The sequence below is a fragment of the Callospermophilus lateralis genome, chromosome 15, assembly GCF_048772815.1.
Source record: "Callospermophilus lateralis isolate mCalLat2 chromosome 15, mCalLat2.hap1, whole genome shotgun sequence".
Taxonomy (NCBI): domain Eukaryota; kingdom Metazoa; phylum Chordata; class Mammalia; order Rodentia; family Sciuridae; genus Callospermophilus; species Callospermophilus lateralis.
The window spans coordinates 21,002,573-21,020,597 of NC_135319.1; the positions used below are offsets into that span (position 1 = coordinate 21,002,573).

The window sequence follows — 18,025 nt, forward strand, 5'->3', positions numbered from 1 at the left end:
GATTTCCCAAATATTAGTGAGAACAGTTTTACTAAAGTCCAGATGCAATTCAGCTGGTTGTGAGACTTGAATTTATTTAGAGTATCTGATACTTTATTATTATGGCTTCCCCCATCTTAAAAAAAAAAAAAAAAAACCTGTACTTTGTTTGAATTTTATTTTTCTGAATTGATCCACTGAACAGATGTTTAAGTGCTTTCTATAGGCAGAGCTTAATGCAGAGATGAATAACATAGATTGTGCCCTCATATCTAAAAAAAACTTTCCTGTCCCTAAATTGTTAGCAAACATTTTTAAATGTGTCAGGTACATTGCTATGTACAAGGCAATAAAAGTAAATAAGCCACAAATCTTTCTAAAAAGGATCCTATGTGGTCTGGATGAAGCTGTTGTGAAAATGAAATTACAGTACTGTATGTTGGATGCTATGACAGTATAGAGGATAACCAGAGACAGAGTAGAGAGAACAGTCAACTCTGATAGGGATTATGGGTTGCCAGACTCTATCAAAGAAATCCATCTTGAAGACAATTAAGTTCAGTTGGTAAATGACAAGTGTAGTTTAGAATAGTATGCTTAAAGATATTAAAGGCTTTTTAAAATGACATTCTTGAAATGAATTTAGTTTGGGTAAATTATCAAGTTTAATATTACTGAATGAGGTGATACTCTAGCATGGGTTTTTGGAATTTATTTGTTGGCTTAAAGTTTTTGAGGAGGTAAGTAATATGATCGGATCTTTCTTTTACCATATTACAGGAAATAAAGTGAATAAAGTGGTAGCTGGGTTTGCAGAAAACCATTGTTAACTCAGGCTTTCATAACAAAGTACCATAGACGAGAGGGCTCAAACAACAGATTTAGTTCTCACAATTCCAGAGTCTGGGAAGTCCAAGATCAAGGTGCTGGCTTACTTAGTTCCTTGTGAAGGTGCTCTTCCTGACTTGCAATTGGCCAATTTCTCACTGTATCTTTACATGACCTTTCCTTAATGCATGGGTGTGGAGAAAGAGAAATTTTATTCGGTTCATCTTTTTTTTTTCTTTTTTAAATTTTTTCTTTTTTTAATAGAGAACTCAGGGGTGCTCTATCTCCGAGCTACATCCCTAGCCTTTCGTAAAAATTTATTTTGAGACAGGGTCTCACTAGTTGCTCAAGCAGGACTTAAACTTGTGATTCTCTTTTCTTTACCTCCCAAGTAGCTGGGATTACAGGTATGCACCACCATGCCAGATTTTATTCTTATGTGACCTATTCCCATTATGAGTGCCACACCTTTATGACCTAATATAAACCTAATTAACTCAAATTCCCTATCTTCATATAACATCACATTGGGAGTGAGGGCTCCATCTGTGAATTTCAGGGGGACACACACACATTCAGCCTGTAATACTAGTATTAGACATAAGATTTTAAACTCTTTAACCTGTATAATAGTACAGGGAATGTAGAAAAAGAGATTGAGGGTATAGAATGACGTACAACAGACAACATTCTTTCAGATATGTGCTATGGTACAGATAAAGAATCACTCTGAGTTTTCTCTTGTAAAAGGGAGGGCATCCTGGAAAATTAAGGAGTTTGGTAGGAATAAAATGAATTCAATTTATATCATTTGTGAGAAGTCCACATAAGGGACTATGTGTATATGAAACTCATGATGCTAAGCAAAGACTTTTCATGCTTATTTGGGAATTATCCACATAGAAGTTTGGAAAAGTTACATAGATAATAATATCATTTAGGGAAAGGGTAGACAGAAACAAGAGGGTTTGAAGACAGTAGTGAAAAGGAGAGTGTACCTTTGGATGAACCATTGGATTTGACTGGAAATGAAGAAAACTGGGAAAATATGATACTGTTAAAATCAGGCTGGGAGGGCTGGGGATGTGGCTCAAGCGGTAGCGCGCTCACCTGGCATGCGTGCAGCCCGGGTTCGATCCTCATACAAACAAAGATGTTGTGCCTGCCGATAACTAAATAAAATAAATTTTAAAAACTATATATTTTTTAAAAAAAGTCAGACTGGGGCAGTGATGCATGCCTGTAATCCTAACAACTTGAAAGACTGAGACAGAAACATCTCAAGTTCAAGGCCAGCATGGGCAACTTGGCTAGACTCTGTCTCAAAATATACAAGGAGTTCAGTTGTGGAGCACTCTAGCTTCAACCCCCAGTATTGAAAAGAAAAAAATAAGAAATGGTCTAAGGAAACCTTTCTGAGATTATACAGAAATATTGAGTTGAATAAAAAGCTGGAAGGTGTTTAAGATTTGGTAACAAATTATGTAGAAGTTTGTATAACATAAGAACTTGTTAGAGTGTTCATAAATGGAATGTGTGATATGAAACTCTTCTATTTGTAAAGTTTTTGTTCTTTTTAAAGACTGTTTTAGAACACTTTTAATTGAGAGGAAAATACAGAGAGGTCTCACATATAACCTGTCCCTCCACATGATAGCATTCCCCTAAATCAGCATCCCCCACTGAACTGGTACTTTTGTTTAATTGATGAACCTACATTAATACATTATTTGTTACCCAGTCTATAGTTTACATTAGGGTTTTCACTATGGTTTTTTGTTTGTTTTTTGTGGCCCTGGGAATAAACCCAAGGCCTCATGCTAGCTAGGAAAGCACACACCACTGAGCTACATCCCTAACCCCTAGGGTTCATTCTTGGTGTAGTATAGTTATGGGTTTGAATAAATGTATAATGATATATATATATATATATATATATATATATATATATATATATATATATATATATATATACTTTTTTATTATCATACAGAATATTTTCAGTGTCTTAAATATCTTCTGTGCTGTCTGTTAATCATTGCCTCCCAATTCCTGGCCATAAAAACTTTAATATATAAATGAGATTTCTTGAACTTAAAACACAAAACTTGAAATATTTTAAACTGATGTTGTATTTTTTTTTAACCCAGGTATTTGTAGTTCCCAAATGAAGTAGAAAGTAGTTTCTAATTTTTTTCTTTGTTTTTACCACAGATAATTGGACTTTTGAATGTTTTCACACCACAGAAATCCCTAGAAGAATTTCAAGATGTGTAAGTGTGACGATTAAAACTTTAGTTAGTTCAAAACTTTATTAGTACATTATTCTTAGATTGTTGCTATACACTTTAGCTGTCATCTTTTTCCACCCATGAAGTTACATAGTCATGGAGCTCATGGATGCAAATCTTTGCCAAGTGATTCAGATGGAACTAGATCATGAAAGAATGTCCTACCTTCTCTATCAGATGCTGTGTGGAATCAAGCACCTTCATTCTGCTGGAATTATTCATCGGGTTAGTAGAAAAAATTATCACCGTATTTCTTTTTTAAATCATTAAGCTGAAATTTACATAACCAAAATGAACCATTTTAAAGTGTACAGTTCAGTGATATTTAAGCCATTTACAATATTGTGCAAACACCACCTATATCAAAACTAAAATATTTTTATCACTCCAAAAGAAAAATCCCTGTGTCCTATAAGTAGTCATTTGACATTACTGACTCTCTAGCACCCACAATCATACTGATTCACTTTCTGTGTCTGTAGATTTACTTCATATGAATGGAATCATATGATATATGATCTTCTGTGTGTGGCTTCTTTCATTTAGCATAATATTTTCAAGATTTGTCCATGTTGTAACATGTATCAGTACTTCAATCCTTTTTATGATTGAATAATATTTTATATAGACTACATTTCACTTATCTATTCATCAATTGGTTATTTCTACCATTGAGCTATTACAGGTAGTTCTGCTATGACTGTTGATGTGCAAGTATTTGTTTGAATATCTGATTACAGTTTTTCTGGGTATATATGCCTTAGAAATGGAATTGCTGGGTCATATGGAATTCTGTGGTTGATTTTTTTTTTTTTTTTTGAGGAACCATCAAACTGTTTTCCAAAACAGTTATACCATTTTACATTTCCAGCAGCAGTATACAAAGATTCCAACTTTTTTACAACCTTGCCAATACTTGTTGTCTGACTTTTTGCATCTAGTCTCCATAGTGGATACGAAGTAATTTTATTGTGGTTTTGGTTTGCATTTCCTTAGTGATTAATGATGTTGTAATTAGTCAGCTTTTTGTAACTGTGAATGAAATACTGGGCAAGAACGACTTAGAGAAGGAAAGGTTTATTTTTGGCTTCACAGTTTCAGAAGATTCAGTCTATGGTTTGTCCTCCACATTGCTCTGAATCTGAGATGAGGTAGAACATTATGGCAGAAGGGTATGACAGAGAAAATCTTTTCAGTTCATGGCAGCAGGAAGCAGAGAAGGCAAGGAAGGTACTGGGGAGAAAATAAACCCTTCCAGGATATGCCTCCAGTGACCTAGTTCCTCTGACTAGGCTCCACCTCCATTCAGCTCTCAGTTGATTAATCAAAATTAATGAGGTCTAAGCCTCATGACCTAATCATTACCTCAAAGCCCCACCTCTGAACCTTACTGCATTGGGGACCATGCTTTCAACAGATGAGCCTTTGGGGGACATTTTGGATTCAAGCCATAACAAATGTCAAGCATCTTTTCATATGTTTGTTGGCAGTTTTTATATCTTCTTTAGAGAAATGTATGTTTAAGCCCTTTTGCTTGTATTTTAATTGAGTTATTTGTCTTTTTGTCATTGTTTTAGAAGTTTTTTATGTACTTGATATAGTAAGCCTTTATGAGACATACAATTTGTAAGTATTTTCTCCCATTCCATGGCTTGGCTTTTCATTTTGATGGTATTCATTACTGTGTTAAAGTTTTTCATTTCCAACAGTTTTTGTTGTTGTTTTATATGTATTTTTGGTGCAATATATATGACTCCATTTATAAAGATTCAGCCTTATGTCTATAAAACTTTTCTACTTACTCTTACATAGGCCTTTGATCATTTTGAGTTCATTGTTATATGTGGTATAAGGTAAAGAACCAACATCATTTTTCCACATGTGGGAGTCCAGTTGTCTCAGCTCTATTTGTTAAAGAAACTTTTCTTTCCCCCAATGAATGGTCTTGGCACCCTTGGTAAAAACCAGTTGATCACAAGATACATAGTTTGATTTCTGGACTTAACAGTTCCATTTCATTGGTCTTTGTGTCTGACCATATACCAGCACATTATTTGGATCACTGTAACTTTGTAGTTTTGAATTGGGAAAATATGAATCCTCCAACTTTGTTCTGATATTTTCATATGTTTGTTGGCAATAATGTTTTGAATGTTTAGGGCTCCTTATGATTGAATATGAATTTGAGGATCAACTTTTCCATTTCTGCAGAAAAGGCTATTGGAATTTAAGTAGGGATTTTTTTGAATATGTAGATTGTTTCAGAAGTTTTGTCATCATCATACTAATTTGTCATCATAATAATACTTAGTATTCTAATAGATGAACATGGGATGTCCTTTCATTTTCTTATGTTGTTTCAAAGCCTGCTTGTGTTGTCATAATAAAATACTACAGATTGGATAGCTTTAACAGTGGAAATTTGTTTTTTCACATTTATGAAGTTCATAATCAATTTTAATTTCAGATAGCCATTTCTCTTGCTTTGTCCTCACATGGCTTTTTCTCTGAGTATATGTGACTAAAAAATGCTTTGGTATCTCTCTTGTAAAGACACCAGTTCATTTGAATTGAGGCTTTACACTTATGACTTATTTTAATCTTAAGTACATATAATATCCTATCTTCAAATAGAGTAAGCATTGGGGCTTAGGACTTCATAAGAATTTGGAAGGGAACAAGGTTTAGTCTATGACATAAATTTCCTTTGGTTTCATTTAGTATTGTCTTGTAGTTTTCAGTGTGTACAAGTCTTTCTCCTTAATTTATTCCTAGGCATTTTATTCTATAGGATGCTATTACAAATGGAATTATGTTCTTATTTTTCTTTTCCGGTTATCAATTGCTAGTATATAAAAACACAACTGATTTTTGTGTGCTGTTTTTTTTTCTTTTATTTTGTCCAGAGTTGCTGTTTGCAACTTTGAAGAATTTGTTTATTAGCTTTAATTGTTTTAATGGATTTTTTAAATGATTTTTTATATATAAGATCATATATCATCTGCATCCTAATTTTACTTCATCCCAATTTGAATGTTTTTTTAACCTCTCTGGCTGGAACAGATATAGTGAAAGTGGACAACCTTTCTTCTGATCTTAAGAGAAAAGTTTTCAGTGTTTGACCATTGTATTCATCTATTTTCCATTGCTATATCAGAATACCTGAATCTTATAAATAGAAGAGTGTAACTCGCTCTTTTGGAGACTGGAAATCCAAGATTGGGTGGCTTCATCTGTTCGGCTTCTGACATGGGCCCCCTTGACTGGATCATAGCATGGCAGAGAAATAAAAAGGGAACCAACTGTGTGCAGAAGGAACCAAATGTGGAGTATTCTTACTTTTTTAACAACTTACCCTACTGATAGCTAATTAACTCCACAACACCAACTTTTATTTCTTCCTAGGGCAGTGTCCTGATGACCTTATTACCTTTCATTGAGCCCTACCTCTAATTACAGTTTCCACCACCTCAATATTGCCATATAAGAGATCAAGCTTTCAACACATGAATGCTTCGGGGGGCATACTCAAACCATATCCAAACCATAGCAACTATTAAAACCCCATATTAGCTATGGGGTTTTCATAAATGCTCTTCTTCTGATTGCAGAAGTTCCCTTTTGTACTGGGGTTAGTCACACTGTATAGATAGAGAATAAAGGCCATAATAAACTTCCCTTAATTCATATGCCAGCTATAACTCAGGGATTTCCAGGACCATCCTCACTTCAGACCAACTGGCTACAAATTCACTGTTTCCCTACAACCTCCCCAAGCCTGGAGAATTTACTGGAATGACCCATAGGACTTCCAGAAGTGCTAAACTTAAGTTAATTTTATTATAGGAAAAGAGTACAGATTAGTGATGTTTTAGACTAGCTTTGGTATCAAAATGATGTTGGCCTCAAAATGAGTTAGGAAGTATTTCCTCCTGTTCTTTGGAAGACATTTAGGAAAACAAAACTATAGAAAAAAATTTTTTTTTTTTTTTTTTTTTTTTTTTTTTGGTACTGGGGATTGAACTCAGGGGCACTTGACCACTGAGCACATCCCAAGTCTATTTTGTATTTTATTTAGAGACAGGGTCTCACTGGCTTGGCACCTCGCCATTGCTGAGGCTGGCTTTCGTAATGTAATAAAGTTGAGCTAAGAAGAGACACATTGGGATCTGTTACCTACGATGACCATATTTATCTTAGATTAGGTAGTCTGGGAAACTCTAGGATAGAGATATTCATGAAGAAGTTTATTGGGGAGTTTCTTTAGAATCAAAATCCCAGGGGGGGAAATAAAGCAGTAAAAATGGATAGAGGGAGAAATTGAATTGAATGCAACCACTTCAAAGACCTCAGCTGGTGACTCAACCAGCCCATTACGCTGGGAACAGCATGATCTCTGTGGTTGAGAACAGTGCCTGGAGAGATTTTCTTGAAGTCTGTCAACAGCTGTCATGCCTAGAAATTGAGAGCATAAGTACCTCAAACTGGTACCAAGAATCTGAGCAGGCATCACAGAATCTACTGCAGACCACCCCTTGAGCTGTGGAAACTGCTTGTACCAGATTTTTGTTTGGCCCCTTTTCCTGGAGCAACTTCCAAGAAGTTTAATGTAATTAAACTAATTGCAGCTAATCTTGAAGGCAGAACTGGTATTTACCTCTCAATTCTGCTACTCATTCTAGATTCACCTGTTCTCTGCTGTTCTGTGATTAGTTGCTTAATAAAATAAGCTGATCTTCCATCCCTTAAGAGTTCAGTGCAAATCAGGATTGGGAGTGGATTTTCACATAGTCACTCAAAGACCCAAACTGAGTAATAATACTTCACCATCTAGACAGCAGAAGAGAAAGCTGGGTTATATGCATTAGCTTTTCTATGTTGGGACCTGAAATGGTACATATACTTCTGCGCAGAGCCTGTTGGAGGAACTGCCCATAATTTTAAGGGAATTGGAAAATATGAGGGGAACAGACTTTAGAACAGCAGTGGGCACCAGTCTCTGCCACAGTCTACCCTATTGGTTATCAGACATTCCTTTGTTCTCTTTTTTTCCATACCTCTAATGGAGATAACCCAAAGTCCTGTTCCATCAAAATGTTTAGTATCTACATCAGTCCAGACATTGCTTCCTTTGGTTCAGGAATACAGGAACTGGAATGGCCAAATTATCTATCCATCTCTCATGTCCTCCCTGCAAATACCTCAAAATGGTCAAACCACAAAAAGCAACCTCATTTGGAAACTAAAAAAATTAGTCAGTTGCAGTTGAAATTCTGGGCATTGTGAGGGTTTCTTGCTCTGGGGTGGTGAATAGTCCGTGGTTAAGCCCTAAATCTGATATCTGTGAGGAACAACCTATCTGCTGTTCTCTGTGATATCTGACTGTACCTGGTAGGAGAGTTTTCCTTTTGTTATCTTCCTTGAATGTATCTGAAGTGAGTAATGAAGGATGTGTTCTCCTTGGAGGCTGCTCAGCTTTCTCAGCCTATTTCATGCTGGTAGCTCTTCCCACTTCTGCCAATCAAAAATGTTTCCTGACATTGCCACATGTTCCTTGGGGCAAAATTGCTTTGAATCGAGAGCCACTGTCACAGTCAGAATGGTCACAGACTTAGGGAGGTTTTTGACCTACAGTGAACTCTCTCAGAAATATAAAAGGAATCGTATGTTTTTGATAGATCTTTTCAAAGCATATTTGTCAGCTCATAGGTCCTTTATTGGACTTATAAGGTTAGCCTGAGTCTTCCTTTAAATTTTCAGACTTCTGTTGGCAGAGTGAAGCAATTTCTTCAATTAAAAGATTTTTACATGGACTGGCAATGTGGTAGAACACTTGCCTAGCATGCACAGGCCTTGGGTTCAGTTTTTAGTGCTGTGAGAAAAATAAAAAAAAGAAAAAGATTTTGCAGTCTTTTTCCTTTGACAGCTTTCAGAATTATGTGAAAATGATACATAGAAACAAACCCAAGATATCACTGTTTAAAACAACATTTATTGTTTGCTCAGGCATTTACAGGGTTGACTGTGTGTCACTGCCCAAACCATGGGTCAGCGTCAGGTTTGTTCTACTTTCAGGTCTCAGCATCTAGGTGGTGAAGGATTGCTTTCAAGGGACATCCTTTTCCCATAATGGTAGATGAGTAAGAGCCACACTAAATCAAATTTAAACTTGTCTTAAGATCTCATGAACATCACATTCTCTCCACATTCCATTGAATAAAATAAGTCACGTGGTTGAACTCATCAAAAGCATGAGGAAACCAACTCAGGCAGGCAGGAATATTTGCTTAACTATCTGCCGTCTAGTAGTATACAGTTTTTTCCAAAGTGGTGAAACCCTAAAAGTCTAAACCCAGTTTCCTTTCATTTCTATTTTCAAAATGACCAGTTCTTTCAAAAGTAACCAAGAGTCACCAACACAAACAATTGAAGTTTTATGTTCCAGTCTCACATAGGTCAGCAAACTTTTGCTATAAAGTCCAGGTAGTATTTCAGACTCGGTAGATAATAGTCTCTTTCGCAGCTAAAGGATTCCGCCATTGTATCATAAAAGCATCCACAAACGATATGGAATTGAGTAAGTGTGGTTGTGTTCCAATAAAACTTTCTTTATATAAGTAGGCAAGCCTCAATTTGCCACCTGTCCTAGATCTTCAGGTATGTTATGCAAGTGTTGTGCAGGTGACAGTTTCATAAATTGTTTTGTTATTGGATGTTTTGGATCATTTTTCTACCTTTAATATTAGTTTCTCTGGTGTTTAATGACTAAACTATAATTGTATATTTTTATACAGTTTGCATAGAATACAATTCATAGAATTTACCATTGAACATTCTTAATCTATAATCTGAAATACTTCAGAATCCAAAACTTCTTGGGCATGATGACAGCATTCAAAAAATTTTAGATTATGGAGCATTTCAGATTTCCAATTTTCAGATTAGGAATGCTTAACAGGCAAAGTAACACCCCATTTCTGATGTCACTTTCAGTGTCAGTCAGAATAGACTAAATTTTGATGAAAGATAACAAATTTTGAACTCTCAGTGACTTAACACAACTGAAGTTTATATTTTCTTACTATGTGTCCAGTGCAGATTGTAGTAGGGGAGGGACTCTGCTTTACAAAGGTGCTCATCATCCCATGCTGCCACACACACACACCCCACATTTTCTTTACCCATTTATTTATGCTATTCATTGAAGGGCACTGAGGTTGGTTTATAGTTTAGCTGTTGTGAATTTAGCTGCTATAAACATTGATGTGGCTGTGTCAATGCAATATGCTGATTTTAAATCCTTTGGATATAAAATGAGTAGGATAACTGGGTCAAATGGTGGTTGTATTTCAAGTTTTCTAAGGAGTCGCCATACTGCTTTCCATAGTGGTTATACCAGTTTACAGTCCCACCAGCAATGTATGTGTGTGTCTTTTTTCCTCACATCCTTGCCAGTACTTACTGTTGCTTTTATTCTTGATACTTGCCATTTTGACTGGAGTGAGATGAAATCTTGGAATAGTTTTGATTTGAATTTCTCTAATCTCTAGGGATGATGAACATTTTTTCTTATTTTTGTTGATAGATTTTATTTCTTCTGTGTAGTCTGTTCAGTTCCTTAGTCCATTTATTGATCAGTTTTCTTTTTCTTTTTGGCGTTAAGTTTTCGAGTTTTTTAAATATATCTTGGAGATTAGTGCTCTATCTGAAGTGTGTGTGTTAAAGATTTTCTCCCATTCTGTAGGCTCTCTCTTCATATTATTGATTCTTTCCTTTGCTGAGAAGAAGCTTATTAGTTTGAATCCCATGCATGTCTGATTTTGGTGCCAATACCATCCCATTTTTTGTTACATTCTTCTGTAGTATAATTAAAAGTCTGGTATTGTGATGTTTCCTGCTTCACTTTTCTTGCTAAGGATTGCTTTGACTATTCTGGGTCTCAGTTTTCCAAATGAATTTTATGATTGCTTTTACTGTTTCTATGAAGAATGTCATTGGGATTTGAATAGGGATTATATTAAGTTTGTGTAACACTTTTGGTATTATGTCCATTTTGACAATCTTAATTCTGCCAATCCAAGAGCATGGGAGAGCTTTCCATCTTCTAAGGTTAGTTCAATTTCTTTTTTTAGTGCTCTGTAGTTTTCATTATATAGGTCTTTTACCTCTTTTGTTAGATTGATTTCCAAATATTTTAGTTTTTTGAGACTATTATGAATGAGGTGGTTTTCCTGTGTTCTCTTTCAGTGGATTCACCACTGATGTATTTCATTTATGGGTGTTAATTTTATATCCTGCTACTTTGCTGAATTCATTTATTCTAAAATTTTCTGGTGGAAAATTTTGGATCTTCTAAATATAGAATTATGTCCTCAGCCAATAGTGATAATTTGAGCTCCTGTTTTCCTATTCATATCCCTTTAATTTCTTTGTTCTGTTTAATTGCTCTGGCTGGAGTTTTCAAGGATGATGTTGAATAGAAGTGGTAAAAGAGGGCTTCCTTGTCTTGTTCAAGTTCTTAGAGGGAATGCTTTCTATTTTTCTTCATTTAGAATGATATTGGCCTTAGGTTTAGCATATATAGCTTTTACAATATTGAAGTTTGTTTCTACTATCCCTAGTTTTTCTAGTGTTTTGAGCATGAATGGATGCTGTATTTTGTCAAATGCTTTTTCCCCAGACTACATCCCCAGACTCCCCCCACCTTTTAAATGTTTTATTTTGAGATAGAGCCTCACTGCCCAGGCTGGCCTCAAACTTGTGATCCTCTGGCCTCAGCCTCTCAAGTCTCTGGAATAATAGGTGTGTCCCTGCAGTTTTCATTTTTGACAAGTTGCCAATTTCCCCCAACATGGCTTCCCCCCCTCCCTTGCTGTTTGGGAATGGTATGGCTTCTCACAAAATCTGATATCTTGGACAATAGTTCTGGGAACATCAGGCTTTCTTCTTCCTGATGGGTTCTCATTCATTAAGGTATGCTAAGCAGATGTCTTGTTTGAAATCCAACAAATTGATGAGATCTTTTCCTGACTTTACCTGCAAATTTGTGAATAATTTGTGCATTTACAATACGTATTATTCAAGTCAACAAATACCCATTTTTTTTAACCTCAAGTATATTATTTGGAAACTAGGCAATCATGTTTATCCACGCCATCACTGAAATTGTTAAAGGTACCAGCTACTGTTCATGTAAGGCACATTGGCTGTACTCTTTTTTCCATCCAACTTTGCCAAGTGGTTTAGTTCATTCCAACAAAGACACATTTATTATCTAACCATTTTATGGTGAGAATTTATATCAAATCTGTAATAATGCGACCCTTTAACTTGTGTTTGTATCAACATTGTTGATTTCCAAGGACACTTGTGTAGTTTGTTTTCCTTCATGATACCTGTAGCTTAGAATCCAATATTTCAAAGGTATACCAACAAGTTATAACAACAAAGAGATTGTGGGAAAAATAGCATGATTGTGGATTCTCTACCACTTCATGCATTTGTAGAACTATCTGACTTCCAAGGAACAAAAGGATTTTGAGTAAATAACTAAAAATATCCAACTGTATATTATTTATACTCTGCATTAGGTGTAAAGTGTTGTTTACATGTATATAAAATATTATATGTATGTACATACATGTGTGTGTTTGTATGTAGTCCATGTATGTGTGTGTGTATGTGTGTATATGTATATAAATGCACACCTATATATATGGCTTGCTATGAGACTGTTTCTCAATGGCAATATATTAGACAGGGCCTCAGCAGAAAAAAAGTGGCATATTAAACATGTATTTGAAGAGAGTGTAAAGAAGGATCTTTTTAAGGTGAAGGGATAGACGAAATTATGGGAACTAGCAAATAAGGTAAAACACCCAAGAATGACCAACAGAAGGTTAGTTATTAACCCCCTCATTATTTTCAGCTGCTAGCAAAACCAGCAAGTCCTGAAGCAGCAGAAGTATGGCTCTGGGTGGGTATTCTGTCTTAGCCAGTTTGTAGCATATGTCATAAGGATCACAGAGAATGAATACCTTGACCTCTCTTCTCATTTCTTTTCTTTTCTTTTTTTTTTTAATATTTTTTAGTTGCCAATGGATTTTTAACTTTGTTTATTTATATGTGGTGCTGAGGATCGAACCCAGGATCTCACACATGTTAGGCAAGTGCTCTACCACTGAGCCACAACCCCTGCCCCCTCTCTTCACATTTCTGACGATGCATTGGACAGGTCCAGCAGAAAACAAGGAAGGAAAACATAACCCTATTGACATGGTCCTTAGGGGTCTGCCTACTAGAGCTCAAGGCAGGGTAGCAAGGGGCAAAGATGAATTTCCATGTTCAGAGAGCACGTATTACCTTTTCTGTGGCCAGGCTGCTCATTACTATGCAATATACATTGTCCCAGTGCCCTATTTATTAGACAGCTATTTTCCACATTGATAATTTGAAATATAGTGCATCCCTCAAAATAAAGTGACAACCTAGTTCTAGAAAATACTTTTCATGAATGCATTTCTTATAACACACATCAGTTATATGTGTAATATTTTGTTCAGTTGAACATTGAGAAGTAACTTTCCAACAAAGTTTATGCCATTTTCACAGTGAATTTAAAAATAGTTTCAGACTGTCTAATCATTCACTTGTGGCTTTTGTCAAAAGAATGGGCTTCTAAAAACGTAAGAATTATTTCAAAGTTACCATGAGTGGTATATTTGTTACTCATTTCAAATTTTTATGGGTCAAAAAACTGGTAACTTAGTATGCAAAATGAATATAAGTATTAATATGACTTTGTTTTACCATAGTAGTTCTTGTTTGAGCTTTAAGATGCCTTTCCAGATCTCTTAATCTTATTTGATTAAAAATTTCTAGCTAATAATAATTAAAAATAATTTCTAGAAATTATAAAATTATAAACTAGCTTCTTCTAATGACAAATAATTACTAATCTTTCTAAAAACTATAAATTTTTAAATTTACAAGTAAATTTTAAAATGCAATAAAGCTGACTTCTCAGGTTTGCTTTTTTATGATGAAACTGTGCAGTAATATTAAAATTAAGAAGAATGAACTGTTAACATGAATTGAAAGCTTAATTGTGAACTACAGAATCTTTGTATTTATCTTAGCAATCATTTCTTATTTTTATATTTTGAAGGATTTAAAGCCCAGTAATATAGTAGTAAAATCAGATTGCACTTTGAAGATTCTTGATTTTGGACTGGCTAGAACTGCAGGAACAAGTTTTATGATGACACCTTACGTAGTGACTCGATACTACAGAGCACCTGAGGTCATCCTAGGCATGGGCTACAAGGAAAACGGTCAGCACACACTTTTTATTTGAAATACTCTTCAAATTTAGTTTTTTTAAATTGATGTTTATTAGGTTTTATAGGTAAATATTTAAGTTAAATTGCATGGAATTAAATGTGTATCACTGTTTGAAATGTGTATCAAGTTTGAAAGTAACTACAAGTTTTATCATAAATGGGAAAACATGGGGGCCTTGTTTGACTAAAATGCTAATACTTAAATCATCAGCACTCCCACTGGATAAAGAATTGTCTTAGCCTCTGAAAAAAGAACTATGTGTATGCTTTTTGCTTGTCCACAGCTTGAAAATGAGCAAATACTTCTATATATGAGGAAGTATATAGTGTACCTCAGAATTCAATCTTACTAGTAATTTCAGTGCCCATTAGTAAGGTTTGCTCTTATTTCCAATTCCAGGAAATCAAAGTTAATAGCAGAGCATTTAGTGTAAACTTTGAGAACTACAATAATGCCATTATGCAAAACTGATGAATACTTAAGAATCTCTTGGAGGAAAAATAATGTTTCATCAAAGCCTTGTGTCTAATCTTAAGGAAAAGGCATATAGTATTTTGTGTATGTATAGTGAATTAAACTATAACTTTCTAAGTGTGGTAATTTTATCCAAAATACTCCTGTGAAAAAACTGGAACAGTAGTTCACTTTGATTCAGGCAGCTATTAATAAACTTTCAAGATTATTATTATTATTATATTTTTATTTATTTATTTATTTATTTACAAAAGATACCTACAAAATTAGAATTTTAAGCCAGGTTTGGTGGTACATGCCTATAATTGCAGCAATTCGGGAGGCTGAGGCAGGCGGATTGCAAGTTTGAGGCAAGCCTCAGCAATTTGACAAGAACTTGTCTCAAAAAATAAAAAGGACTGGGAATGCAGGCCAGTTGTAAAGCACCCCTGGGTTCAATCCCAGTACCAAAAAAATTTTTTTTAAAGACAGAAATTAGGATTTTAGCTTAATTTCCTTTTTGGTGTATGTGAGCTCAAAGTAAATATTTTAAACAGTGACTGTTAATCTTTTATTCTGAAGTAAGCATGCTATTTTGTTTTCTTACTTTCTACCTAAAAGTTGAAGTTTTGTTTGGGTATTGATAACTTCAGTACCAGCATGACCAGCATGAAGATTGTTTCTGCATTTGCAGTGAAATTATTGGTTATCATAGATATTGTGTAATATGTCAGTGAGGGTCCTGGGGCAGCTCCCAACCAGAAATTATCATTAAGAGAAAAGAGTTGAAATACTCTTCTCTCATGAGAATTATGTAGATCATCTTATTGCATCCCCACCCTTCCCCAGAAAACCGAGTCAAGTGTAATACTTCCTTATGGTAACTACAATAACCTGCAAAGATAAATATTTCTTTCTTTTAATGACTACCCCTCCCCAGTTTAACAACTTTGTTTTATCTGTATTTTATTGCAGGCTACTTCAGACTATTTTGGAAAGTGTAGGATAATCAAGTATATTTTAAACTGCCTAATAGTAAGCAGTTAGACACTTACAGCTCAGTTTTATGCACAAATCATAAAACTAAACTTAAGCCTTAGTTTCTTCACTGACTCAATATCTTCTCTGATACTAGTAGCTTTTAAGACCTTTGTGTTTAAAACTGTTTTTCTGAAGGTTTTCCACATCAGTTTCATCCTGGTTATTTAGTTACTTTCCTCTTTTCTGTAAAGTCTATGGAGAAGATTTATTCTTACAGATTTTGGGCAAAAATGAAAACCCTTGAAAAAATTTGCTCTCTGATCAATTGATTTATCAATGTTAACTTTTCCTGTAAAAAAATTTTTTTTTGGTACTGGGGATTAAACTCAAGGATACTTGGCCACTGAGTCACATCCTCAGCCCTATTTTGTATTTTATTTAGAGACAGGGTCTTACTGAGTTGCTTAGAGCCTCACTTTTGCTGAGGCTGGCTTTGAACTTGAGATCTTCCTTGCTCAGCCTCCTGAGCTGCTGGGATTACAGGTGTTCCTCTAAAATTTTATCCTCAAAAGTTGAGTCATACTAGAAATATAAAAAGGTTTGCATACATTAATGTGAAATTTTAGAGAAACTTTAGTACCAAAAATTATTCCCCGTTTATTTCCTAACATACTTCGGTGAATTGATGGTCTCCTTATAAGAATGTACTTGAAAGTATAGACTTAAATTTCCTAAATCCTGCAACATGGATGAAGAACACATCTCTCTAAATCTAGTCCTGCCCGTTTCTTCTTCTGCTCTTAAAGAATGTGGGCCTTCAAACTTCAAGACCCAAATCTAAGTTTCTAAGTCTTTTCCTTTTAAATTGCTCATTCTTTCCCTCTTCTATTAAACTTCAAGTACCTACTCTTTCTCCTTTTATCTGATATTCAGACCCAAAGGTATAAAATGTTAGGGTATGCGGTTAGTTTTAATAAATGGGTGGAAATCCCCAAATTGCCTCTTTCTGTCTAGCAGATTGTTTGCAGAATCTTGATTAGGGCTCCCTTTTCAAGTTGGCAAGGGTAAGTGCTAGGAAACTCTGCAATAAGAACTTTCATACTATATCCTACCAAAACTAATTTCTTAAACCCAAGCAGTTTGGTTTTATGAATTTGAAAAACCTTATGTAGAAAACATAAGAAGTACGCTTTTCTTTACTCTGTTTTCTTCATTCTCTATGTACTTGTTCCTTTAGGGATAATAGAGTAAATGTAGAATGATGTTGCCAAGAAAAGAATTGACTTTTAATTCAGAGTAAACATACCACTTATTAAATAAATAAATTTATGAACTCTGGTTTGAAATTTTCTGTAGAACTTTACATTATTTTTTTGTAATTATTCAAAGACATTTTTCTATTAAGTATTTTAATAAGATAAATTACGCTGCTCATGCTTTTTCTTTTAACTTTTAAAGAAAGAGTGTAATGCACAGTTGAGCTTCAAAATAATGTATAATATCATAATTTTACTATTTTATGTACATTTTTAGCCTTATTTATAGTTTGTGTTTGATTCTCTTATATTTTATAAACAAATTCTCAGTTACGAAATATACAGGTTTTATACTATTTCTGTGCATAGCTCTCACTTTAAAATTAGATATGTAGTTAAAATGCCACAATTTGTTTTCTTTTGTGAACCAAGCTTTTCACAAAGTATTTTGTTTTTTAAATTATTTCATTAGCTGAAATTAAAATCACTTTTTCTTTTTTGTAATATTTTGCAGTTTTTATATAATGCAATCATATTCTGCTTCTTTGATTTTAATGACCTTTTGCTTTGCTTTTCCTTCTTTTGTGCTGCAAACATAGTGGATTTATGGTCTGTGGGGTGCATTATGGGAGAAATGGTTTGCCACAAAATCCTCTTTCCAGGAAGGGACTGTATCCTTGTGCTGCTGCAGCAAATTATTAGTTAGGTGATGAACTTCCTTATGTTCTTTAATGAAAATGAATATGCTGCATTCATACATACAGGTTTTTTTAAAAACAGACATAAACTTTGTGACTGTTATAGTTCAAAAAATTGTTCAGATAAGAAGCTGAAATATTTGTAGGCTGCATTTGGCAGTAGGACATACAGTCTCTGCTGGTAGTCAGAGCACAT

The 18,025-nt window shown here is 34.6% G+C and overlaps 1 protein-coding gene across 4 annotated transcripts in view; it reads left to right on the forward strand.

Annotated features, from left to right (window-relative positions):
• The window catches only part of Mapk8 (mitogen-activated protein kinase 8), a 119,462-nt gene that overhangs the window by 87,295 nt on the left and 14,142 nt on the right, over positions 1 to 18,025 (forward strand). For 3 of the 4 annotated variants that reach the window (XM_076835367.1, XM_076835369.1, XM_076835370.1), the window contains 3 exons: positions 3,022 to 3,080; positions 3,185 to 3,323; positions 14,266 to 14,431. In XM_076835367.1, coding sequence (XP_076691482.1) covers positions 3,022 to 3,080; positions 3,185 to 3,323; positions 14,266 to 14,431 — 364 coding nt within the window. Of the gene's footprint in view, positions 1 to 3,021; positions 3,081 to 3,184; positions 3,324 to 14,265; positions 14,432 to 17,730; positions 17,803 to 18,025 lie in introns of all 4 variants that reach the window. The other variant, XM_076835368.1, reaches the window with a different exon arrangement.